The 23,073-nt window shown below is 54.1% G+C and overlaps 10 protein-coding genes across 10 annotated transcripts; 5 read left to right on the top strand and 5 right to left on the bottom strand.

Annotated features, from left to right (window-relative positions):
- Positions 1-129: 129 nt before the first annotated feature.
- Positions 130-1,835, top strand: POSPLADRAFT_1064249 (hypothetical protein; the record flags this gene model as incomplete). The annotated part of the gene is made up of 4 exons (XM_024481781.1): positions 130-167; positions 243-888; positions 1,096-1,239; positions 1,306-1,835. Exons 2-4 carry the CDS (start codon positions 342-344, stop codon positions 1,833-1,835), a joined length of 1,221 nt encoding a protein of 406 aa, XP_024344527.1. The 5' UTR covers positions 130-167; positions 243-341.
- Positions 1,836-2,091: 256 nt separating this feature from the next.
- POSPLADRAFT_1064248 (hypothetical protein) lies at positions 2,092-5,107 on the bottom strand (the record flags this gene model as incomplete). The annotated part of the gene is made up of 7 exons (XM_024481780.1): positions 2,092-2,468; positions 2,527-2,610; positions 2,669-2,887; positions 2,951-4,302; positions 4,356-4,814; positions 4,871-4,989; positions 5,043-5,107. The coding sequence occupies 7 exons, from the start codon at positions 5,105-5,107 to the stop codon at positions 2,220-2,222; spliced, it is 2,547 nt and encodes an 848-aa protein (XP_024344526.1). The 3' UTR covers positions 2,092-2,219.
- A 780-nt stretch (positions 5,108-5,887) lies between these two features.
- On the bottom strand, positions 5,888-7,787 carry POSPLADRAFT_1038147 (glycoside hydrolase family 27 protein). The gene is made up of 13 exons (XM_024477339.1): positions 7,741-7,787; positions 7,665-7,682; positions 7,497-7,609; positions 7,416-7,441; positions 7,273-7,358; positions 7,065-7,219; positions 6,957-6,998; positions 6,837-6,903; positions 6,659-6,781; positions 6,537-6,604; positions 6,334-6,479; positions 6,197-6,278; positions 5,888-6,143 (listed from the first exon to the last, which is right to left on the bottom strand). The coding sequence occupies exons 1-13, from the start codon at positions 7,775-7,777 to the stop codon at positions 5,952-5,954; spliced, it is 1,155 nt and encodes a 384-aa protein (XP_024344525.1). The 5' UTR covers positions 7,778-7,787; the 3' UTR covers positions 5,888-5,951.
- Positions 7,788-8,848: 1,061 nt separating this feature from the next.
- Positions 8,849-10,269, bottom strand: POSPLADRAFT_1064246 (hypothetical protein). Its single transcript, XM_024481779.1, has 4 exons — positions 9,738-10,269; positions 9,301-9,681; positions 9,062-9,244; positions 8,849-9,011 (listed from the first exon to the last, which is right to left on the bottom strand). Exons 1-4 carry the CDS (start codon positions 9,864-9,866, stop codon positions 8,970-8,972), a joined length of 735 nt encoding a protein of 244 aa, XP_024344524.1. The 5' UTR covers positions 9,867-10,269; the 3' UTR covers positions 8,849-8,969.
- A 183-nt stretch (positions 10,270-10,452) lies between these two features.
- POSPLADRAFT_1064245 (hypothetical protein) lies at positions 10,453-12,324 on the bottom strand (the record flags this gene model as incomplete). Its single annotated transcript, XM_024481778.1, has 10 exons — positions 10,453-10,697; positions 10,764-10,973; positions 11,029-11,074; positions 11,135-11,256; positions 11,311-11,457; positions 11,516-11,624; positions 11,682-11,845; positions 11,907-11,973; positions 12,042-12,122; positions 12,199-12,324. The coding sequence occupies 10 exons, from the start codon at positions 12,322-12,324 to the stop codon at positions 10,522-10,524; spliced, it is 1,248 nt and encodes a 415-aa protein (XP_024344523.1). The 3' UTR covers positions 10,453-10,521.
- Positions 12,325-12,941: 617 nt separating this feature from the next.
- On the top strand, positions 12,942-15,083 carry POSPLADRAFT_1064244 (hypothetical protein). Its single transcript, XM_024481777.1, has 9 exons — positions 12,942-12,993; positions 13,043-13,076; positions 13,133-13,235; positions 13,294-13,710; positions 13,772-14,038; positions 14,091-14,302; positions 14,355-14,648; positions 14,707-14,785; positions 14,847-15,083. The coding sequence occupies exons 1-9, from the start codon at positions 12,980-12,982 to the stop codon at positions 14,900-14,902; spliced, it is 1,476 nt and encodes a 491-aa protein (XP_024344522.1). The 5' UTR covers positions 12,942-12,979; the 3' UTR covers positions 14,903-15,083.
- Positions 15,084-15,170: 87 nt separating this feature from the next.
- Positions 15,171-17,644, top strand: POSPLADRAFT_1042921 (hypothetical protein; the record flags this gene model as incomplete). Its single annotated transcript, XM_024478186.1, has 12 exons — positions 15,171-15,288; positions 15,346-15,491; positions 15,610-15,710; positions 15,915-16,045; positions 16,068-16,126; positions 16,232-16,370; positions 16,446-16,530; positions 16,581-16,821; positions 16,887-16,910; positions 16,963-17,028; positions 17,079-17,273; positions 17,324-17,644. The coding sequence occupies 12 exons, from the start codon at positions 15,171-15,173 to the stop codon at positions 17,642-17,644; spliced, it is 1,626 nt and encodes a 541-aa protein (XP_024344521.1).
- Positions 17,645-17,943: 299 nt separating this feature from the next.
- Positions 17,944-19,300, top strand: POSPLADRAFT_1176643 (hypothetical protein). The gene is made up of 9 exons (XM_024488436.1): positions 17,944-17,999; positions 18,066-18,169; positions 18,235-18,312; positions 18,373-18,585; positions 18,639-18,734; positions 18,793-18,804; positions 18,856-18,886; positions 18,938-18,969; positions 19,019-19,300. Exons 1-9 carry the CDS (start codon positions 17,963-17,965, stop codon positions 19,238-19,240), a joined length of 825 nt encoding a protein of 274 aa, XP_024344520.1. The 5' UTR covers positions 17,944-17,962; the 3' UTR covers positions 19,241-19,300.
- A 335-nt stretch (positions 19,301-19,635) lies between these two features.
- On the top strand, positions 19,636-21,163 carry POSPLADRAFT_1030670 (hypothetical protein; the record flags this gene model as incomplete). Its single annotated transcript, XM_024476742.1, has 4 exons — positions 19,636-19,674; positions 19,778-20,734; positions 20,794-21,052; positions 21,108-21,163. 4 exons carry the CDS (start codon positions 19,636-19,638, stop codon positions 21,161-21,163), a joined length of 1,311 nt encoding a protein of 436 aa, XP_024344519.1.
- A 486-nt stretch (positions 21,164-21,649) lies between these two features.
- Positions 21,650-22,255, bottom strand: POSPLADRAFT_1030669 (hypothetical protein; the record flags this gene model as incomplete). Its single annotated transcript, XM_024476741.1, has 2 exons — positions 21,650-21,675; positions 21,727-22,255. 2 exons carry the CDS (start codon positions 22,253-22,255, stop codon positions 21,650-21,652), a joined length of 555 nt encoding a protein of 184 aa, XP_024344518.1.
- Positions 22,256-23,073: the final 818 nt, after the last annotated feature.

Raw genomic sequence — 23,073 nt, 5'->3', positions numbered from 1 at the left:
CGGGGCATCGCGACGGGCGTAGATCTAGATCTGGTGCTCTGGCTGCCGGTCAGCCTCGTCCACATAGGCCACCCTCTCGCTGTCTCCCCATCCGCTGTGCTCATCGTCGTGCACAGCGCCGAGCGTTCTGGAGCGCCCGCCGCCATCCGTGGCCGAAACAGATCTCGGTATGTCAATCTTACCATCAAGCGCCCAACTTCCGTTCCATTACATGAACAGTACTCATCTGCTCAGGTATATAGACGGGCCCCAGCCTCGTTGGGGCCATTCTTATCCACTGCTCGCTCACTCGCCAACACGCTCATTTCTATCGGACCGCGAAGACATTTATTCATACTACTATGTATAATAACCCGCAACTCTATGTACGGGACGGGACCAGCGACAATGGCAAATTGTCCACAGGGACAATTATCATCATTGTCGTCGTATGCGGCTCCGTGGTTGTCCTGGCATCTATCCTCTTTCTCTGGCGGCTACTTTTCCGCCAGTGTAACCGCAAGAAGTCAAACCCGCTGCCGCCTGTACAGCTGCTTGCGCACGAGCGTCAAGAACATGCCACGACATTTGCGGACGGTAAGGCTTTCTACTCGACCAGCAGCCTAAACGGGTCAATGCACAAGCTAACATTGCAACACGCTCCGAGCTTTGCATCCCTACTCCCCCGCGACGCATCGAGTAGCCGTCAGAACAGCGTTTTCGTTGACGATGCGACCTCTGCAGAGAGCATTCCTACTCTCGGACCGCCTGTGTCGGCGGACAATCTCACCCCGCCAAATCCCCCTTTCAACCCATATATCAGCGCAGAATCCGTTGAAAGCATGCAGCCATCCTCAAGCGTTCCTTTTTCTGATGTATCCTCGACCATCTCCCACGTCACGTCCCTCAGTGGGCACCGCCCTCGCGTTGGAAGCCGCGCTATGTCACGGTCTCAATCCCGCCCTGTCTCACTAGCGTCTTCTGCTGGCACAATGCAAACATTCCAGAGCACGCGAAGTCGAGGGAGTGTCTTACGAGGACCTCCGCACAGCCGCATGAGCAACATCCAAATTGTCTTGCCTGCACCGCTTGCACCAGAGACATATCCCTATACAGGGAATGGAGCACAAAACGCCATGAGCGGCTATATGGGTCAAGATGACGCATTTGATAGGCGCAGCGTATTCGCCGACCAATGGGTGCCCGTTGGTGCACGCTCATTAAGTATGCACGCCACCAGTATTCCAGGGCCCTCAGTTGGTGAGCAATAAGCACAATGCAACGCATCCATGTTGATTCATTATGGTTTTGCTGAATATCATACAGGCCGAGCAATATCGACCAATCCGCGCATCCCAAGCAGCCTGTCGCAGTCTACCACTGTGACAATGTCCCAGCAGACCTACCACCGCAGCCAATCGCAGCCGCGCATCATAGGAGCGCGCCCATATCCTCCTCGCTCACAGTCTGCCGGCCCGTCATATGCGTCCGGCTCGACAACACACACACCGCCACCTCCGGTGCCAAGCCGACCCGCAGGCTATGCCACCCCGCCACAGGAGAGAACAGCAAACGAGGAGCCGATGCGCGGTAGACCACGCAGCGCGACCGTTGTGCGGCCTGCTCCGCATTCAAGAGGCTTATCGCAAGACCAGCAGGTCGCCCAGCTAGCGGCGTTGTCCTCCATACCATACGTTTCAGATCAACCGCCGCCTCCACGACCGCCCGAGGAAGCGCGATGGCAGCCGTCGCGTTCACGCTCGCGCAGAAATACCCTACGGAAACCTAAACCGACAGTCCCCAACGAAGAGTCTTCTGTGCCTCATAATTGGCCCATGTATGCGCCCACGATCTAGAAGCTATCTTGGCTACACTTGTTCTTGAAACCACCACATGAACACTGGAAGTAACAGTCATGGAGGCCGCTGCATCAAACACCCTGCATCCGGTAGTCTACTATTTTCTACGCGCAACCATTCTAGAATGACAACGTAGCTGTTGCAATCTAAGATACGCAATCCAATTTTCTTCACATGACAATGGTCAGCGCTTCAGCATGAGTCGGAAGGTTGTGCGAGATCTCGCGATAATGTAGAGAACACACTGGTAGTGCGGTGGGGCCACTCTTGTGGCCCTTGGTAATAGTCTCCCGTGGGAGAGCTACAGTCCCTCGTTATTAGACAGTGAAGCAGCGAGTACAAAAAGAGCAGACAACAAGACGTCACTTCGTCACGCAAGCATTACAGTATCCCATAATCATTCTCAGCATCGTCGCCACCCCAGCTGGAGGCAGAGAACTCTTCTGGGAGGTGAGTATCATCCTCATGACTCGGTAAACTAGAATGGGGTTCTTCTACCGCCGTCTTGGCGACAGACAGTATCTCCTCCGTTGGGGGAGATGTTTTCGTAAGCGGAGGCGCCGCTTGCGTATTCTGCCATGAGATCTGGACCTGACCGATTGTTGGTATGCTTGAGCCCTTCACCAAACCCTACCGAGGCAATGAGATTAGATGAACATGACCTTCGACTCGGTAAATAAGCCCTTACCTGCTCTGCTGCAGCTCTGGACCGGAAGGACACAACGATGTCTCCGGTATCCGTTGGGTCAACCGATTCAACCTGACCAGTGGTCTGGAAGGTATATTAACGTGAGATCATTTCAAGGGGGCAAGTCATAAGGGATGCGTACCTCATACCACTCACGAACTGCCTGGACGGCATCGGTGCTGACGCCCTTGATGAGCAACTTCTTCGGACGAAGATCGAGCTTCATGCTGCCTCTCGGAGGACCTCCACGCATAGCACCACGGAATGGCACACGACCGCGCCCGCGCCCGCGACCTCGGTATGGACGGTACGACGAGCCACCATATGATGCGTCAGGCGCGTCGATCCCAAGGCTAGCAGCCTGGGCAAGGCATGCGAGATCAGTATTCCTTCATATTCATCATGAACGAAGCCTTCGATTTACCTCTGCTTTGAGCTTGTCAAGCACCGCCTTCAGCTCCTCCGTGTTCTCCTCTGCCTCGCCCTCTGCGGCACTAACAGCATGGTGTAGCTCAAGTTCTTTGTCCAATCGCTCTCGCTCCAGCCGCTCTTTATCGTCTGGACGAGGCGTAATGCCCCTGGGCGTTTTCGCGAGTGGCTGAGAAGCAGCGGGGGGTGGAGGTCGTGAGCTCGACGCAGCAGGCTTCATTTCCTCGCCCAATTTGCGCAAACGCGCCATGATGTCCTTCTTCTCTTGCGGCGACGCGGTCGCAAGCTGTGTCATTAGTGACTTCTGCTCGGCAATTTGCTGCTCCAATAGCTGTTGCCTTGCAGCCAGTGCAGCTGTGGCGGAGGGCGTGGAGGTTTTGCGGGAGGGTGTCGAAGTTGGTCGCACGGGCTGCGATGTGCTCGACTCCGCTGGCGTAGCCGGAGCGGGTGTTGCCTCCTTCGCACCAATGTTCGCGACCAAAGGCGCAGATGCAGCGAGTGCGCGCGCGCCGGCCTCCCCATGACCTGCCATTGGTCGGTGCCAGAAGACCTTAACGAAGCGATTCCCAAAGACCGCATCTTCCGACCGCCACGCTGCCAAAGCCTCATCGTGGCTGGAGAAACTGACTAATGCCTTCGCGCTAGCGACATCTACGGCGACGTTCGTAACGGTGCCGAAGCGCTTGAACCACTCGTTCACAGAGCCTAGGCTGAGCTTATCCTCGGGGATCTTTTCCACGACAAGTGTCTTGTCGTTCCGCTTTTCTGGCCGAAATGTCGAGATCTCCCCGCCGAAGTGACCGCCTCCCTGTCTCGGCCCACGAAATGGACGTCGACCGTTCGGATGAGGCATAGACATAGGCGACATCCTGTCAACGTCCTGTGGTTGAGCGGGCATGCTCATACCGTTCATGACAACATCCCCATTCGAAGGTCCTGAACCTTCTACGCCGTTGTACCCACCAGAGGGCCCAGGTCCATGCGAAGATCCATCTTCTCGTGATGCCTGAGGAGTCAAGTCTTGAACGACAGGAAGCTCACCAGGCTTCTGAGCGACGGCACCACTGGGGTCACTCTGCCGCGGCATGGTAGGTGTGCGAGGGTTTATTGGTCGGTTACCCATGGGGGCTGAACCCTGCACTGGACGCATATCCATGCGTTCGTGGGGATCGTATGCAGCGTTGGATGCTCCTCCCATGCCAAACGGTACAGTACCACCACTCCCCATCATTGGGACAAACGGCATTGGGCCCATAGCACCGTTCATAGGGAAGAATTGAGCTGGAACGACGGCGTCATCGCCATGGTTGTATTTGCAAAATGCACCCCGGGCGCAGTACCCGTTGTCTACAGAATGAAGAGTCATTAATGCTCCACTTGTCGCATTAAAGTTTACGCACTGTGGTAGTCTCGACAGATCCCTCTGGCGGCCCGATCTGGGGGCTGATATGACGGTATCCGGCCATTCTGAGACATGCCCATACCCATGCCGCCATTGGGCATCGCACCATCCATATAGTCCCCACGCCCACTTATCCTACCTCCCCTATCGCCACGACCGCCCCAAGATGGTCGATTGTCATTCTGGCCATAGCGCGAGAACTGCCCATCGTTGCTGAGGCGTGGACCTTTTGCAAGACGGAACTCACGATCGTCATGGTCCAAACTTCGTTTTCGTCTGCGCTCGGGGGACGTTGGAATAGAAGGGGACAGGAGCGCGTCTAGTGGGATGGGTATGCCGACGTCAGCTTCTTGTGTACTCGAGGATGGGTAGCTAGTCGACGGCGAGGTGGCGGAGTAGGGGAGGTATGATTTAGTGCGTAATGCCGTGAAAAGAGTGTCGAGAAAAGAAGGGCCTTCTGTGGGATGATTTAGAAACGCTATTCACGATGAATCAGCTGGGGTGGGCACACGCCTTTCTCGAGAAACTCGTCCAGCTGTGATGACAGCTCCTTCCGAAGCTCAGCTTCGGGCGCATTATGCTTGAGCAATGCAAGAATATAATCCGCTAGTGCATTTGGCTCAGCGTCGCATCTGCATACATACGATCAGGCAGATTGAAAAGGATTTATCAAGAGTAAACAAACATAGGTTCTAGGGTCCTAATGAGCCATGGCTTGAGGTCGCCGGCGGTCTCCGGGTCAAAGAGCATCCCTTGACTTCAACAGACGCGTCCGACGGAGAAAAGATAATAAGGGGGATATAGAGTACGCTGGGCGTGCTGGCGGGGATGGTCGTCCTCTAACGAGCGAGGATGTAGTGGCGTCGAACTTCCGGCTATTGGCGAGCGGATCACGTGTCCCCCCATCACGGCCGCTAACGCGACGTTGTCTTGATCTTGTCCTCCGCCCATCACCCCCCACTGAACGGATGTCCGGCAGCTGCAATTTGTTCTGCGTCGGCTTTTGATGCCTCATTTGATTCTGATGCTTCCAGGCACTCTCTTAATAAGGGCTCTTGGCTACAATCTGGCTACTGCATTTGTCCCGGCTTTAGCCTGGGCTAGTATCTCAGCTATAGACAGGATAGCCAGCCGCGCCATTCACAGCAGCACTCATATAGCAAGGCTCGCAAGCAACCGTCCTCAGTTGACATCTATCACGCATGTTACGGGGTCATTGCTCTCCGACTGCAATGCAAGCAATACTTCAGACAACGACATATACATATAAACGAACTATTATTGCGTGTGGTCGCCAGTGCTCATCAGCAGATTCTTTTCTTGTGAATACGGGAAGCCATATATTTGGCCATATTTCAGAATATTTGCTGTTGTTCACTCCTATCAGCATGGCTGTGGATGTCAAAGAATCACACATTAACTTGTGCTAACAGCTGGTGTATTTCCATATCAACTTGCCGGCTTGTTGCATCCGTACCTTGCAGAGCTGTGATCAGCAGTATTCGCCGTTGCATACTCAATCGCTCATTGTTCAGCTCCAAGCTATCCGACCTGTTATTTCAGCTGAGTGCATCTACCCTATCGGCGTAGTGCCTTACAAGTCCATACGATCACGCTTAGTAGCAGTACTCGCAGGTACCGCCTTCCAGATCCGAACCTGGTGTGTGCCTATCTCTACTTGAGGGATCGACCCAGTGAAAGTTCCGATATCGTTCCCCCATGCACCGGTATCGTTCTTTTGCCAGAGGTCGTAGATGGTAAACGTGCCAGTTTGGTATGATGGACCCTACATAAAATCCATGAATCAGCCGAGGTATGCAAAGGCAGCCAGGCGCATACCTGGTCGATGAAGACATCAGTAAATTCCACATCCACGACTTGCGTATCCGGCGAGGTGTTTAATAGCGCGATGACAAATTGGCTTTTGTGCACGTAGTGTCAAGGCAATACCCTTCTACGAATTTCAAATTACTCACTTGTTCACTAAGCTACCTGACCAAAGTGAAAGGTCACCACCGGACGCGACTGGGACCTTCCACAGTCGATTCGCGGCAGATCCGTTTGGATCCTGGTTGATGGCAATGACTGCGTCATTCGTGATGATCTCCAGAGTCTCGTTGGTCTATTGAAGAAGCCAGCTGTCAGTAAGTGTCGTACGGTGCCAATCGCACTAGCGCACCATGTTTGTAACATCGTTACCAAGAATGAGAGGGCTTTTCAGGACACTCCACATTGAGAAGTGCGTGACTGTAATCATCTCGCATTAATGATGGGCAGCGAGGGATGTGAGCCGCTACATACCATATTCATCGTACGTCATCCCGCCATTACCGATCTCAAGCATGTCGAGGTCGTTCCAATGATTCACGCCAGCCTTCTGACCAACGGGTGCGGCAAAATCGATAATGCGCGTCATGGCACAATCTACCCATAGGCATTAGACAAGAGCTTGGAGCACCCATAGCAAGTCGAAACTGACGATATCCAGCAAGCTTGCAGTCAATCATTGACAGGCAAGGGCAGCGCTCGTCGAACCGATTGTAATTCTAGATAAAACTTGGTAAGTATTGAGTACTAAGAAACGGTCTCATTCACGTACATCATAGATGTCCCCCGAGATGCGCCAGCTGTTTGCGATTGTCTATATCGGCGCCCAATAGAAAGTAGTCAGAGGTCTTGATCTCTGGTAGGTCACGCCTCAACCCACGGGAGCAAAGTTCCAAGGGCCATCTTCGCCCCAGTTACACATAGAGTACAGGATTGGGCGCCCAGTAGCATTGAGCGCAAATGACATGTTGGCGTAGCGATCGTATGAGAGCTTGGGCGTGCCCGCTTGGCCCTCATTGTAGCAGTTGTCATATTCTGAACAGAGTTCAGTCATAAATACAGCTGCCTGCAAAGCGAGCATCACAAACTCAAGTAATCGGCGCCCCACTCAGCGTACGTCTGTGCATCAATGGTCTCGTAGCCTAAGGAGCCGAAGTGACCACCGCAAGTGTACCTGTTATTGTGTCATCATGTCAACACACGAGATAGTCACACGAAGCAGCCCGCGCACAATCCAGCACTACTATAAATGCCGAACTGTTTAAAACAAATAAGCTCGGCCGCGAATTAGTCTTAGCAGCCTGCACTTCACCTTCAATCCCAGTAAATGGACCTGATCTGCGACTGCTGCCATGCCGGACGGAAACTTAGTTGGGTCAGCGATAGGTGCACCAGTGGTTGCATTGCGATCAGGTGCCTGCCAGCCTAACAAAGCGTACTCAGGAGACGTTGTGCGCGCTCGAATTGACGAGATGCGTACAATCATCCGAAATGACATCTACAAAAAAGGCAGATGAGGGTCACTGAAGAGCACGAATACATGCGCTTCAGCTTACACTCGTAGCCATATTTTGGAAGGTCGTATTGAATCATGGCTTTCGCCGCGCTCACAATAGTGTCCTCAGAGACGTCACATCCAAAGTAATTCCATGTGTTCCAGCCCATTTGGGGCGTGAGTGCTAAACCATTGTCGTGTCCCAAAGCAGAGGGAAGACTCAGCGAGAGCGAGAGCACGGTCGCAAGAGTGGAGAGCATTGCACCGCCAATTGGGAAGACACGGTTCCGGGGAGCACCAGGTCAATGAGAGACCTCTTTATGTAGACGGGACATAGAACTACGGGACTGCAGTTCCCGTGGGTGTTCTCTGCATGTGGAGTTGGCTCTGCCAAGATCATATGACAACAGAAGAGGGCACAGCTGACGGATATAGGACCAATAGCTCGTGCGAAAGGAATTGCAATGATGAGCGATGCAAACGGCCAGCGAGCTCGTCGTTGTCTAAGAAGCGCAGCGGGCCGTCGGAGGAACTTTGGATTTCTTGGATAAGCCTTGTGACGCCCGATACACGGCGCAAATGGCGACAGGCAGCATTGCAATTGGACATCGCAGTCGTTGATCAGGTCACGGCGACGCATCGCGTCTGAGATCGGAATCGCGACTTGTCGTCTCCGGCGAATCCGATTCCTGCAGTGGAACAAAAAATAGACAACAAGCACAATCCAGAGACATCATAACCGCTGTTTATCCCTAGATATGTTACTACCATGCGGAGTACAAGGATTCACTTGGAAACACGCCAGCCGCTGTGAACTGTATCATGACTCGGAAGGTTGAATGTTTGACTGACCCATAGATACTCACTCAGGTGCTAAGCTATGGATCGGGGTTGCTCTTCGGCAAGTTTCTACACCTATTCATTGTCCGATAGGTTCGTTTTGCCGTGTCCGTGAGGTTCTAGGCTGTAAGTATCACACAGTGAGACTACGTTGAATATGCTCTTCGTGGTGTAGGACGTGTGTTCAGATAGTGGTAATAACATTTTTGTTATGAGTCGCTGAGTATCGTTGCACGTGTGGTGGAGGGCATACTCTTCAAGGGCCTGCCCAACGGACTCACGCTCTAAGGAAGTGGTGAGCAGATGTGTATTGAAGTATCTTACAGACCCGGAAAGATATATAATTTAATCTACGAAGGACTATTGAAACAAGCGTGATCCAAACCGGAAGCGTTCCTCTACACGTTGGACTATATGTTGGATTATTATAGATACAGAAGGGTATAAGCCTCAGGATTGTTTCTTCAGCTTCAATCCAGGGAGACTGAACATCTACATCATTGTCAGATCTTAGTGGAGACTCATAGAACATGAAAACTTACCTCAAAGATGATCTCAGATGGCACGCCCCATCCACGCACGCCCTCGAGGCTGCTCTGCATCTGCGTACCGAGCATTACACCAACGACGGCGCCGCTCTCCTCGTCAATGATAGGACCACCGCTCGATCCCGGAGTAGGTGGAGGGTCGAAGAGCAGGTGAGAGAGGGCATCATATGTCCCAGGCTATACGCAAAATGCATAAGTGAACGCTGTGAGAGGCATTCACGAGTCACACATGCCTTGGCCTCTCTGCCTGCCAGGTCTTTATATCCCATCACTGTCCCCCTCACCCACTTACTCCACGTCCCGCCAAGCCAGGGCTGCCAACCCTCGGCGTCCTTACCGTGCACAGGGAGCTTGTCTGTGACAAAATGGGCGCGAATCGCTGCACCGGGCTGCGCCGGGTATGGTGAGACAGGAAGAGTGGGCACTGGCGGTGCAAGCGCGGGTGTGGATAGGAGAAGCAAGTCCGACCGGTGGAGGGCAGATAGAACAGAAGCGACCGGACTAAATGTGGGGAACGGGGGCGTCCCAGACACAATGAAAGACCCTGAGGGACCAAGGGTCCCCGCGCTGGACGGAGGAGACGAGGACGGCCGCAGAACGGGGCTATACCGAATCTGCAGACCTCGATGAGATGGAGGCTCGGGACCGTAACGCATCCAATGCTGCTCACCTCCTCCAGGGTATGCGCGCATGTCACAAAGACGGATTGCCCATCAGTCGACCCAGGCGCGCTCAGAGCGAAGCCCGAGCAGTACGTGATCTTGTGCTCCGTCCCCTGCTGGACGGCATGCACGATCATTGCAATCGCACGGCGTGCAGCTTCATCATCTCCGCCGAAGTTCAGTCGCCTGTCAGCTCCAGGACGCGACTCATAGGGTAACGATGCGTCGAGCACGAGGCCACTGCGGTCGAGGTATTGCTCAACGAGCTGTGGTAGCTGCACCTGAGTACCCGCGTCGCTTTTCCCAGGTACTGATGGTGCGCGCCGGCGTAGCTCAGTCAAGATTCGCTCATCAAGGGCCGAGGGGAGACTTGGGGATGACACAGTGTTTGAAGACGAGAATGGCGGAGGAGAGGGCGGTGCCGGTGGCTGGCCGATGTATGTGGTGGTCCCGACTACAGCGTAGGACCGCGAGCCGACGCACGCTCGTGTGTGCGAGGCGTGCACGCGGGACAATGAACAAGAGCGATTCACGAGTCGTAATGCCATGGCAGATGGCCGTGGATTGGGAACATACATGCGAGCTGCGCTGGTAGTATATGCCCGGGGGCGGAACACCGTGCCAGATAACATGATGTCACGACTTTGACCGACACCCCATAACTGCGCAACTCATCTCTACGCCCGTTTGCGAACTCAAGAAAACTCAATCTCGACGTGAGTGTTTCCAAGATCCGTTATGTGTAATTAATCAGGTAGTGTACTTTCTAGCTCACGTCGGAGCTCCCAGCGTCTACTCCATGACCACAACGCTCCATGGGTGTGGGGAGATGGCACCCGTCTGAATACCAACCATCTGCTGCCAGATCCCGCGTGAGATCGGACCCATTCCATCAGGACCAGTGGGGATGTGGATGTCCTCGCCCAGATACCCAATCCTGTCCACCGGACTGATGACAGCCGCGGTACCTGCACAATTGTAAGCAATCAGCGGCCGAGCACGACGAGAGCTCACTTCTCGGACATGCAACTTACCAGTGCCGAAGAATTCCACGAGCGTGCCAGCCTCCGCAGCCTCCTTGATCTCGCGCATCGTAAAGGGGCGCTCAGAGACCTTTAGCTTATCCGTCAACCCAGGGACCTTGGCCTTGCCCAACGCGTGGTCCCGCGCAAGGGTGAGCACAGAGTCACGCGTCACTCCAGGCAGGATGATGCCGTCTAATGGGGGTGTTGCGAGCTCCGTGACTGCACACAAGCCGTCGTCAGCCCGCATGGCCCATCCTATCACCGATCAACCTACCTCCATCGGGGTGCTTGAACACTGCAAACGCGTTCATAGTCCCGACCTGACAACACAATTGACTTAAGCCGCCGTCTCTTTGGAAATAATCTCCTCATCTGCGCACCTCGGTAACATGGTGCTCAGGCCCGTGTAACCACAGGTTCTGAACATAGCCTTTCTCCTCAGCCATCTTCTGTGCCACCAGCCCCGGAGCGTAGTTCGCGCCTAGCTTGAAGGCCCCAATACCTAAGGAATGCGGTTTAGCTTCCTGTGCTGTCACGCGCAGAGTATATCACATACCTCCTGCTGCCGCACGGGTATATTCGGTTGTGCCGTAAAGAGCGACCGGCTTGAAGCCCTTGGGAAAATATGGGCCGACAGGGCAGCAAATAACAAATAAGAGCGCCTCGCTCGACGGGGCAATTCCGATAGCAGGCTGCGAGCCAACTAGATAGCATGAGAGGTGAACCACACGAAGGCGATTATGGACAAGTGCTGAGCTTACTGAATGTGGGACGAATGTAAAGGCTGTATCCCGCTTTATTCGGGACCCAGTCGTTATCTACCCTTATGAGCTGCTTGATGAGTTCGACCAGGGCGTCATCGTTGAATGTCTACACATCAACATGGATTGAGGATATAAGTTCCCGCGGACGGGAAGATACGCGTACGGGTAATGCTACCCGCGCTGCACTGCTGTTCATGCGCTTCATATTCATGTCGGGCCGGAAGAGTGTCACTCTGCCTTTTTCGTCTCTGTAGGCCTTCAAGCCTTCGAACAGACACGGTGCATAGTGGAATACGGAAGCACTGGGCTCGATGGACAGCGGTCCATCTGCACGAATTGATGTGTCAATTCAGGGAAGGAGTGCACACTCAACGTGCACGTCACTCACAAGGATGTATCTTTGGGGTCCCCCAACCGCTTTCAGCTTTCCATGGGATGGTCAGCATATGGTCTGTCTATGCATGATCGACACGGTGAGATGCCTGTCAATCTGAAGCATCGCCTGACAAGGGAAGAATCTCACGAAGTACTTGCCAAACTTCAAATCCACGAGATCCGGGCGAGATTTAGGTTTGTTTGTAAGCTCTATCTGCACCCTCGAGGCCTGACAACGTGATGAAGAAACGTGAGGAGGTTGCCATGGTCCCACAAAGCAGGTAGCGCGTGCTGAGCAGATATACCTCAAGGTTCGCAAGCGTAGAGTTACACCGTGTCTGACGCGCCCACGTGGGGCGATCTGCATGCCCGCATTTTCGAGCAATCCCGCTAGAGGTTCGATATGAGGAGAAAGGTAATGACCGAAGCATGGTTAACCACAGTGAGTCCCTCAAAGCAGAAGAAGGCCAGGTTGTGAGCAGCGCTGGTTACTCAACTCGAGTCACCGGGGCTTGGCTTCGGATATTGCCGAGGTTATGGTATGTAATAAACTCCCCAAGCTCTCGATTGGGACTTTGCGCTTACTGTCAACGCGTTTACATGGCCTTACAGGGTGTCGCGGTAACTGAGCAGCACCTTGCGCATTTGCGAGACGCGTCGTGTCGATACGCGTATGCAGGAGGACACTTCGGACTGCGATCGGACTGAGACGTGTGTCACGTGAATGATCGAATGCCGGTGGCGGACAACGAGTAGCCGTGACAAACGCGCCCAGACCGGAGACTGGGCTTGTTTGGTAAGCTCGGAGATGTCGTCGAAGCAGAACGTAAGCAAATCGCTATCGAGACCAAGAAAGGAGAGAAATATCGGCGCCGGGAAGGCAAGGGTGTGAGCAGGAGGCAGGGTCGGGCAAGGGGACCCCACATATCGCTGATCGTCCCACGATCACAAGAGCGCCGTCGGACCGGCGTGACAAAGACGTCAGCTCTCCCATCGCTATATCTCATCGACATCACCTCCCCTGCGTACGCATCTCTTACCCCTACCACGAACACCCGCCTTCGTCTCGCCTCCATTCTCTCCACAATGTCTCAGCCCACGTACGTTGTGTATCGTAGTCGTCACCCGCATGCACTTACATCCGTGCAGCGGTGATATTGGCCTTATTGGTCTGGCCGTCATGGTACGCGACGCGACTTCGGGGTAAGGGTGTGTAGATCTCAACGCTAAGATGTACAGGGCCAAAACCTTATCCTCAACATGAACGACAAGGGCTTCAACGTCGTTGCTTACAACCGAACAGTAAGCAAGGTCGATGATTTCCTTGCAAACGAGGCGAAGGGTTTGTCTGGCTTCTGTGTCGATAGTGACGGTCTGTTCACTCGTCTTTTGGTGGACAGGGACGAAGGTCCAGGGCGCGCACTCCATTGAGGAGCTTTGCGCCAAGCTCAAGACTCCCCGCAAGATCATTCTTCTCGTGAAAGCTGGCCCTGCAGTTGATGCATTCATTGAGCAGCTGATTCCCCACCTCGAGAAAGGTGACATCATTATTGACGGTGGTAACTCGCACTACCCCGACTCCATCCGCCGTGTGAAGGAGCTCGAGGCGAAGGGCTTCCTCTTTGTTGGCTCTGGTGTTTCCGGTGGTGAGGAGGGTGCTCGTTATGGTCCCTCACTCATGCCCGGTGGTTCCCCCGCTGCGTGGCCGGCGATCAAGCAGATCTTCCAGGCCACTGCTGCTCAGGTGAATGGCGAGCCTTGCTGCGACTGGGTCGGTGAGAGTGGCGCTGGTCACTATGTGAAGATGGTTCACAACGGTACGTTACTTCTCACGGCACAACGCTGGCGCCGCCGGGAAATCTCATAGGCAAATCTAAGGTATCGAGTATGGTGACATGCAGCTCATTGCTGAGGCATACGACATTCTCAAGCGTGGTCTTGGCCTGCCCGAAAGCGAGATTGCGGACATCTTCCTGAAGTGGAACACGGGTGTCCTCGACTCCTTCCTCATCGACATCACTGCGAACATCCTGAAGTTCAATGATGACGACGGTGAGCCCATGGTCAGCAAGATTCTCGACCAGGCAGGTCAGAAGGGTACCGGAAAATGGACGGCTATCGCTGCCCTTGACGCTGGCATGCCCGGTATGTGCCTGTTACACAAGTTGGATTTCCTTGCTAAATTTGTGTAATGTAGTGACCCTCATTGGCGAGGCTGTCTTCGCTCGTTGCTTGTCCTCTCTCAAGGAGGAACGTGTACGTGCGAGCAAGGTTATTAGCGGCCCACAAAAGGAGGAGTTCAAGGGCGACAAGAAGCAGTTCATTGACGACCTCGAGCAGGCCCTGTATGCGTCGAAGATTATCTCGTACGCTCAGGGCTTCATGCTTATGCGTGCGACCGCCAAGGAGGCAAGTTCTCGCAATGCCCCTCGACTGATCGTATCGCTAAACCCCTACTCAGCTAAACTGGAAACTCAACTATGCTGGCATCGCGCGCATGTGGCGAGGAGGCTGCATCATCAAGAGTGTCTTCCTCGGTGATATCACTTCCGCGTACACGAAGAACGAGGAACTCGAATCACTGCTGTTCGATGACTTCTTCAACAAGGCCGTCCACAAGGCGCAGCCCGGCTGGCGACGCATCAATGCACAGGCTGTCCTCTGGGGTATCCCCACGCCCGCCTTCAGCACTGCGCTTGCGTTCTTTGATGGCTACAGGAGCGACGTCCTACCGGCGAACATCCTCCAGGCTCAGGTGCGTTGGCGCGTTCATTCTCATGTGTGGGATTGTTTACATGTGAATTCTGCGATAGCGTGACTACTTCGGTGCACACACGTTCCGAGTATTGCCCGGCAAGGAGAACGCGAAGCTCCAGTCTGGCAAGGACATCCGTGAGTATCCAGTGATCAAGCTGCGTCTGAACTGTCTGTCTCACGCATCCGTGACCCGCAGACATTAACTGGACGGGCCGTGGCGGTAACGTCTCCGCAAGCTCGTACGTTGCCTAAGTGTGCGCACCTGTCATTAGAGCGAAGAAAGAAAGCTTGAAGAAGTTGTTCGCATAGTGTGTAGACTTGTACACTCTCTTAGGGTCGAGGTACATTGGGGTGTCTTGGCCGGAAAGAGATCGCGACATGTTGTATCTGTTAGAACGCAATGAATCAGCTAAAGCAAATCAGACGCATGCATAATTGTGCTGTTGCGTCCTGTGAGAGCGCTAGAAGATCGTGTGGGGAGGCGGTGAAACCAAATTTGGTAATCTCTGTGAAAACGTCCATGTGTGGGATCTTGTTTGCCATCCAGGATGCTGCATCTTCGGATAGGGCATGTAATGGGACTGACAGCACGTTCCAGGGATTGTTTAGGCGACTACAAGATGCAAATACATCTAGAGGTGGGTGTTATGGAGATTCTATGCGAGAGCCTTGTGTGAAGCAGAAAGAATTTGCAGGCCCAGACGCGCAGGAGACGATGCGTATAACAGTAGAAAATCATACCTTGAGTTTCTTCGCGTCTGAATTGCGACTACGAGGTGACGCATATATTGCGCAACCTCACCGAGATGATGATGGAAATATACTCTGTTGGAATGGCGAGGTAGGCTTCCCTCTGCAAACGACTCCCGTCGATGTACTGATATCTGCATAGATATTCGAGGGTCTGGATGTAAGTTTGCGTGGTATATCCGAGGCTAGTCTGATATTAAAAATCTCAGGTTGGGTCCGAAGAGAATGACGGCTCAAAGTTATTCTCTCTTCTCCGCACGCAGGACACGCAAGATGGGATCCGAGATTGCCTGGGCAGCATCGAAGGGCCGTAAGCCGTTTCCCTCTTAATCTAGCGCATATACCCTTTTCTCAAGCTATCAATCTTAGCTACGCCATCGTCTATTATCATGTATGCGTCCACGACAGACCTCCTCACTATCCGCATCTGATCACACTTGCAGCATGCCTCACGTCGACTGTACTTCGCCCGCGATCCACTCGGCCGACGCTCCCTGCTCATTCATCGACCAAGTCCACAGAATCCATACTTGTTGCTGACATCCGTCTCAGTCGGCTCGCATCCTGGATACGAACTCGACGAGCTTCCCACTGAATGTGTATTTTCGATCGATATCGACAAACTGTCGGAGGCATGTAGAGTCAGTTGGTCCGCGCGCTTTGAAAGTCAACGCTCCTCAATATTTTTCTAGAGAACTTCCGGCCTGGCTTCTGGCGTTACGGAGTGTCTGGTGAACATTCCTCGACAAGGGCTCACAGGGGCTCATGCGCAATTTGTGCGAATGTTTGGTTCAGTTCTATGGGTGCGTCGGGCTCACCGAGTCTTGCTAGGCACGACTGAGCGCTGTCAATCGCACAATGCCGGTCGACCCTTCGCTCCCGAAGGGTCTTGATGATATTCCAGAGCATCGCATGGCTGCTGTGGATGAGCTCATTACGCAACTGGATCACAGCGTAATGCTAAGGGTACGCAATATACCCAGAGGAACGTCAGTACGCTTCAACCGCCCCGGGAACGCGCCGAGCTGACAACCCCCATGACCAGTGCATCTCCTGGTCAAGCCAGAGTGGCGGTGCTTTTTAGTGGAGGTATTGACTCTACTATGCTGGCTTTCCTGGCGGACCGGCAAGTCAATGTCCATTCCCATCACAATACCACAGCATCTGACGAAACGTTCAGCCATGCAGACAAATCAGAGCCGATTGACTTGCTCAATGTAGCTTTTGAGAACCCACGAAAAATATCGGTGCAAGTCACCGGTAATATCGGAGGCCTACCAAAGAGGGAGAAGAAGCAGAAGTTACGGGAGCCATTGGACTACTCGACGGTTGATGTCGCCTACGATGTCCCTGACAGGCTCACTGGCCTGCAAGAAGTCGAAGAGCTAAGAAGGCTTTGCCCAGGTCGAGTGTGGAATTTCGTACGTCTCTTTCCGCTCACGTGTGGAGTGCGGTTCTGCAGGCTGACCGATGTATCATGGCTTAGGTTGAGGTAAACGTGCCGTTTGAGGTCCGTGGCACCTCGTAGGACTACTGTGCGTATTCTGAGTTATCAGCAGTAGAAGTCACAAGGGGCGCGTCCGATCGTGGAAGCCCTCATGTTCCCTAGCAGGACCGTCATGGATATGGTGAGTGTTACGCACGCAGATAGCTCGGCTGCTGTCTGACACGCCATTAGAGTTTAGCAATAGCACTCTACTTCGCCGCACGTGGTGTAGGCCAAGTCCGAAGCGGTCCTGGCGCAGATCCACACCCGTACACCTCTCGGGCTCGTGTATTGCTAAACGGTCTAGGCTCTGACGAGCTCCTCGGGGGGTATGGGCGCTTCCGTACGGCATTCAAAAATGGCGGTTGGCAAGCAATTATAGACGAAGTGAGTCCCGCTTTTTGTTTTTCATTTGCAAGACTCAGCGCTCGTTCCAGCTTCAACTGGAGCTCGACCGCATCCCCACGCGCAACCTCGGCCGTGACGATCGTGTCATCTCTTCTCACGGGAAGGAAACTCGCCATCCATTCCTATCACTCTCGGTCGTGTCTTTCCTTGCGGGGTTGCCTGTGCACCAGAAGCTGGATCCACGGCTGGAATCCGGGCTGGGTGAGAAAATGCTCCTGCGGCTTGCGGCAGTGAAGTTAGGCCTTGTAGAAGCGGGTTTCAGGAAGAAACGGGCGATGCAGTTCGGCAGCCATTCGGCGAGAATGGCATCGGGAGACGGTGATAGAAAGGGCGATTTACTCATAAAGTGAAGGGTCATTAGTGGTAGACTTTCCGGGATGCACTATCTATTTCTAGAGCTAGACTGTGGTAAATGTTATGTTACTCCTAGATTCATCCTCGGTGTCACACCATCCATACTACATTATACACAGACTGTATTTTGGACGACTCGGAGTTCGAGAGGTCAACCGGTCAGGTTCGATTTCCTGCTAGAATCAAGCGCCCAGTGCTCGTCGCGGTCGGTCACGGGTCTGAACGGACATGACGCGCAGGTTCTGCCGGCCAGGTGCGCGTCCACCGACCTCGACCATTCGAAGCCACGCCCTGGCCCCTTCCACAGTACCGTCATGGCTGCACTACCGTCTATAGCAAGCCGGCTTATTGGTCAGTCTGAAGATTGTGTTAATGCTCAACCACCGGGCACTACCTAACACCTCGTCCCTCGTTCAGTGCCGGTGGCAATTGCTGCCGCGGCCGTTCAGGCCAGCATCTACGATGTACCAGGAGGCTACCGTGCTGTGATGTTCGACAGGTTTTCTGGTGTCATGGACAAGGTGCACTGTGATTCGTCCCTCTGTCGCTTCAATGGACTGACAATGTCTACGTGTCGTCCGAATAGGCCAAGCCGGAAGGCACGCATTTCCTCGTTCCTTGGTTGCAGCGAGCTATTCTGTACGACTGCCGTATCAAGCCGCGGGTGAGCAGCAGTCGATTATCTCCTTTCTCTCCTGGTGCATGATACTAACAGGTGGTATAGAATATCTCGACAACTACTGGCTCGAAGGATTTGCAGATGGTTTCTATTACCCTACGAGTCCTCTCACGCCCAGACGTCGAGCACCTCTCCAAAATTTACCAGGGCCTGGGCCTCGACTACGACGAGCGAGTGCTGCCCTCAATTGGAAACGAAGTTCTGAAGAGCATCGTCGCGCAATTCGATGCCGCCGAGTTGATCACACAGCGGGAGGTGGTAAGTGCATCCGACAGGCTTATGTTCTGTCCAGGTCATTGACATGTGCACAGGTATCATCACGTATACGGGAAGACCTGCTTCAGCGTGCTGGAGAGTTCAACATCAAGCTGGAGGACGTGTCTATCACCCATCTGACGTTCGGGAAGGTGAGTGCCAGGCGGTTGGCGCCACTACGGATCTGACCGGCGTGTTGGACGATCACAGGAGTTCACTCAGGTATGCTCGTGGTCCGCTCGTGCTGGGGTTCTCGGCTGATCACTACAATAGGCAGTAGAGGCGAAGCAGATTGCTCAGCAAGGTACGTCATACTGTATTGGGCAGTCGTGCGGCGCTGACAATTTTAATGTAGACGCCGAGCGTGCAAAATTCATCGTTGAGAAGGTATGGGAGCGGACTGGGAAATTTGCGCAGCAGCTGACGGTGTGTACAGGCGGAGCAAGAACGCCAGGCTGCGGTCATCCGCGCAGAAGGCGAGGCCGAGGCGGCGGCGACGATATCGCGGGCTTTGGACAAGGCAGGGGAGGCGTTTGTGACGTTCCGAAAGATCGAGGCGAGCAAGGCGATTGTGCAGTCGCTGGCGGCGAACCCGAACGTGACATATATTCCGAGCGGGGGCGGGAATGTGCTGTTGAACGTGCCTGCGCAGAAGTAGGGGTAGGACGAGATGTAATAGGATTAGTACCGGCTATAATAGGCTTGTACGGGCTCCGGTTATGGCAGGGGGGATTTGGCTTTGCAGGGCCATCTGATTAATCTGAGCGGAGATAGCCGGGGCGGGTCAGGGTGAAGAGGGCGGCAGTGGGATGTCTGCCACAACGGTTCACCGTCCTTGACCGCCATCTCGTCCGTCTGTCCGTTTCTCTCTTCTTCGTTTCTCTCCTCTCTTCCCCTCTCTTTGTCTCCTCTCTGCTCTGTCTGTCTTATATCGGACTATCCTCTCTCCTCTGCTGTCGCATTTTCCTCCTGTGATATCGCTGCATCGTCCATATCCGACGTCCCCTCATCCGCTTCCTCAGGCCCTAGCATTTTCGTTGTCTGTCTCTCATCATGAATCCCATGAGTCCCATGACAGCGGCTGAGGCTCCTGTGAGTTTTTTTCTCCTTAAAACCTCGTTCAGAGCACTCATCTTGTCGATCACCATCCCGATCGGGCACTTTTTCATCATCACTCGTGTACCTCGGAAAGCAGAGGCGAGCCCACCTTTACGTCGGCAACCTGAGCCCGAGAGTCACGGAGTACATGCTCACCGAAATCTTCGCCGTGGCTGGGCCCGTGCAGCATGTCAAAATCATCCCGGACCGCAACTACCAGCACGGGGGTCTCAACTACGGCTTCGTCGAGTACATGGATATGCGTGCCGCGGAGACTGCTCTGCAGACTTTGAACGGTCGCAAGATCTTCGACACCGAGATCCGAGTCAACTGGGCGTACCAGGGGCAGCAGAACAAGGAGGATACCAGCAACCACTACCACGTGTTCGTTGGCGACCTGAGCCCCGAAGTCAACGATGAAGTCCTCGCAAAGGCCTTCAGCGCTTTTGGCACTCTCTCCGACGCTCGTGTCATGTGGGATATGAATTCTGGCAAGTCACGCGGCTATGGTTTCCTCGCCTTCCGCGACAAGACCGATGCCGAGCAGGCAATTGCGACCATGAACGGCGAGTGGCTCGGCTCCCGCGCCATTCGTGTGAACTGGGCGAACCAGAAGACGCAAGGTGCTCCCCCCACTGGACCCGGAGCCCCTCGCACTAGCGGCGGCATTGGTATGGGTGGCGGCGCGCCTGCACCGATCAACTTCCAGGGCGGCCCCCTCTCGTACGAATCCGTGGTGCAGCAGACACCCGCCTACAACTCGACTGTCTATGTCGGCAACCTCGTGCCGTACTGCACGCAGGCGGACCTCATCCCGCTCTTCCAGTCGATCGGGTATCTGTCCGAGATCCGGATGCAGGCGGACCGCGGGTTCGCCTTCGTCAAGCTTGACACCCACGAGCACGCGGCGATGGCCATCGTACAGCTGCAGGGCCAGATGGTGCATGGCCGCCCCATCAAGTGCAGCTGGGGCAAGGACCGCGCCGATGGCGGTGCCGCGCTCTCCACAGGCTCGCTCAGTCCGACGCCTGCTGCTGCACCATATGGAAACATGGTACGCTTGTCTTGATGTTTATTGATGACGCATACAATGACTCATAACTCTTCTTCCAGCCCATGTACGGCATGCCCCAGCCTAACACTTACGGGCAGTACGGCTTCAACGCGTACGGTGGCTTCCCTGGTCAGGGGGGCGCAACGGGCACGCCGGGTGCAGCTGCGCCGGGGATGGGCAGCCCGGTCGCTGGCGCTGCCGGCATGGCGATGGGCGCTGGTGCTGGTGGTGCGGATCCCAATGCCGGTGCAGGACAAGCCCAGGGACAGTGGGGGGCGGGAACAGATCCGAGCTCGTACTACTCCAACTACTGGGGCGGTGAGTACCGCGTTGGGTATACTTCAGTCAGTGCAGTGCTAACCGAGGATGCCAGGTTACTACGGACAAGCCGGTCAGGGCGCGGATCCTACGCACCAGGGCACAGCCTAAGCGCATATTTTTCTGTTGAATGTAGCATGTGACAAGCCACGTCTTGTGTGCCATTACGAAGCCATGCTCCGTGTACGTGTCCTCCAGCTGTATCCGCAACGCATTTCCTCCGTTGTTCTTAACAAAATGTCACTTATCTCTCCCCTGTCGCTCACGGTTCGCATTGGTAGCTGCAGATGTTTGTGTTTGTGATGAAATAGGCCCGTTATTGCACCCCTTAAAGTCTCTTTATACTTCAGTTGCCGCTCCCCCTCTGTGTTTTTATAAATTCAGCTATCTAAATGTCTCAGCACTAGCCATCGATTCCTGTGCTCTGTCTTTGGATAGACTGTAATCCAACAAGACAGAATGAAGTCTCTTTGTCATGATCATCGCTGATATTCTCTCCGGGTATCGTGTACAGCGCACTATAGGAGCCGTTCGAACAGATGGATCATATTGGGAGGTATGTACCACTCTTATCCCTACGTCGCGTCCTCCACCACCTCAAACCCCCTTTGTGAGGTCGGCCTCTACGAAATCCGCTCAGTTTCATCAAATGAAATCACAAGACGACGACATACTGCTGTAAGAGTGGTGCTGAAGGCCCTCCCCATCGGCCGAACGCTCTGCGTCATTCTCGGCCATCTTCCCACCCGCATAAGGCGTCGCCGGTGCTACAGGCTCCACAGGTGCGCCTCCACCAGTTGTTGCGGCGGTGTTGCCGACGTCCTTCGACAATTTGGATGTGGACATATCGGAGTCCTGCAATGGGTCATCGGCAATCGTGGTAGTTGCATCATTAGAGCTTGCGCCAGCGTTGTTTTTCTGGTTGGTGTCACCCACGGGGGTGCCGGGGAGGTCTTTCAAGGGGTCCAACAATGCATTGATAGGGTTGCCTGGGTCATTGAACGAATTCGGGCCGCGCTGCAGCCTGTTTAGCTGCTCTGCGTTGAGCTGGCGCTTGAAAACCTGGAGAGGGTTGCTGGACCCCTTGGTTTCGACTTCGGTGACGCGAGGGTGAGTGACCGCGTTGCCATTGAAACCCGCGGACACGAGAGTGGGGCTGACTGCAGCGGCGAGGATCGAGAAGGCGATGACGGGACTGCGCATGTTGACTAGAAAATGAATGAAGAGAGTGGGTAGTAGGCTGTGAGCGAGCTGCCGGATTAGATGGTGAATACAATAAAGGTGGGATAGGTTCTGGCGAAGTTGAACATGGATTTATATAGGGCTGACAGAAAGTTTAGTCCCCGCTGCTGCTTCTGAATGACAGATTGATCGACGCAGGATACCAATCTTGGGAGAGCCATTGCGAAATTACGTTGATAGCTGTGCAGCAGGCTATGTTCGACCGTGTTGCTCATACATATATGCGGTGCCAAACAACTAGTAGTAGAAACGTCACATCCACACCCTGCAGCGATGCGCGCATTGATGTCCCGGAGACTGTTTCTTTGAGAGACTCTTTGTGCTTAATTGTCGCGGATGGGGTCGCGTTTAGGAGAGGTTTATTGTGGAACTTGTGGACTAATGCACTCACTGTCCCCTTGCAAGATCTGCCATTCTCACATAGTTGCAAGCTGTCGGTGTTAATGACGAACGGCGCCTGCCTTATCGGGATAGCCAGATCTGATGGTGGTTCGTGCGCCTACAGCGGTCCATACGTCTGTGCGCCAACCTGTACACAAGGCAAGCAGCCGTCCACTCAAATGTATCATATGTTAGTAAGACGCTGACGCCGAGACCACCATGGACATACACGAACATTTTCTGATGTCACGCGGGTGTCTTGAACAATGCAAGCACCCAGTATCGCCAAGGTTCATCTGCGTGCAGGCCGCACGTGGCGTCCTCCCGTCAAAGTTCTGCGAGCACTCGTCTGAAGTGCCTCTTGGTCGAGAAGAATACATACCCGAATTTCAGTGCAC

This window comes from Postia placenta (genome assembly GCF_002117355.1).
Source record: "Postia placenta MAD-698-R-SB12 unplaced genomic scaffold POSPLAscaffold_1, whole genome shotgun sequence".
Classification (NCBI taxonomy): domain Eukaryota; kingdom Fungi; phylum Basidiomycota; class Agaricomycetes; order Polyporales; family Adustoporiaceae; genus Rhodonia; species Rhodonia placenta.
This window is presented reverse-complemented; position numbering and strand designations above follow the sequence as displayed.

Bases quoted from the DNA above. Each gene is read 5' to 3' on its own strand.
- POSPLADRAFT_1038147 (XM_024477339.1), bottom strand. From the start codon at position 7,777: ATGATTCAATACGACCTTCCAAAATATGGCTACGAGT. The intron at 7,220-7,272 runs GTTTGTGATGCT...AACTCTGTTCAG, and splicing joins GTGGGGCGCCGATTACTTGA to AATATGACAACTGCTACAAT. The intron at 6,605-6,658 runs GTATGTAGCGGC...AGATGATTACAG, and splicing joins GATGACGTACGATGAATATG to TCACGCACTTCTCAATGTGG.
- POSPLADRAFT_1064246 (XM_024481779.1), bottom strand. From the start codon at position 9,866: ATGATCGTGCATGCCGTCCAGCAGGGGACGGAGCACAAGATCACGTAC. The intron at 9,682-9,737 runs GTGAGCAGCATT...CGAGGTCTGCAG, and splicing joins GCGCGCATACCCTGGAGGAG to ATTCGGTATAGCCCCGTTCT. The intron at 9,245-9,300 runs GCATGTGTGACT...TTTTGCGTATAG, and splicing joins TGGCAGGCAGAGAGGCCAAG to CCTGGGACATATGATGCCCT.
- POSPLADRAFT_1064244 (XM_024481777.1), top strand. The intron at 13,711-13,771 runs GTACGTTACTTC...GGCAAATCTAAG, and splicing joins TGTGAAGATGGTTCACAACG to GTATCGAGTATGGTGACATG. The intron at 14,039-14,090 runs GTATGTGCCTGT...TGTGTAATGTAG, and splicing joins CCTTGACGCTGGCATGCCCG to TGACCCTCATTGGCGAGGCT.
- POSPLADRAFT_1176643 (XM_024488436.1), top strand. From the start codon at position 17,963: ATGGCTGCACTACCGTCTATAGCAAGCCGGCTTATTG. The intron at 18,313-18,372 runs GTGAGCAGCAGT...CAGGTGGTATAG, and splicing joins ACTGCCGTATCAAGCCGCGG to AATATCTCGACAACTACTGG. The intron at 18,970-19,018 runs GTATGGGAGCGG...CGGTGTGTACAG, and splicing joins CAAAATTCATCGTTGAGAAG to GCGGAGCAAGAACGCCAGGC.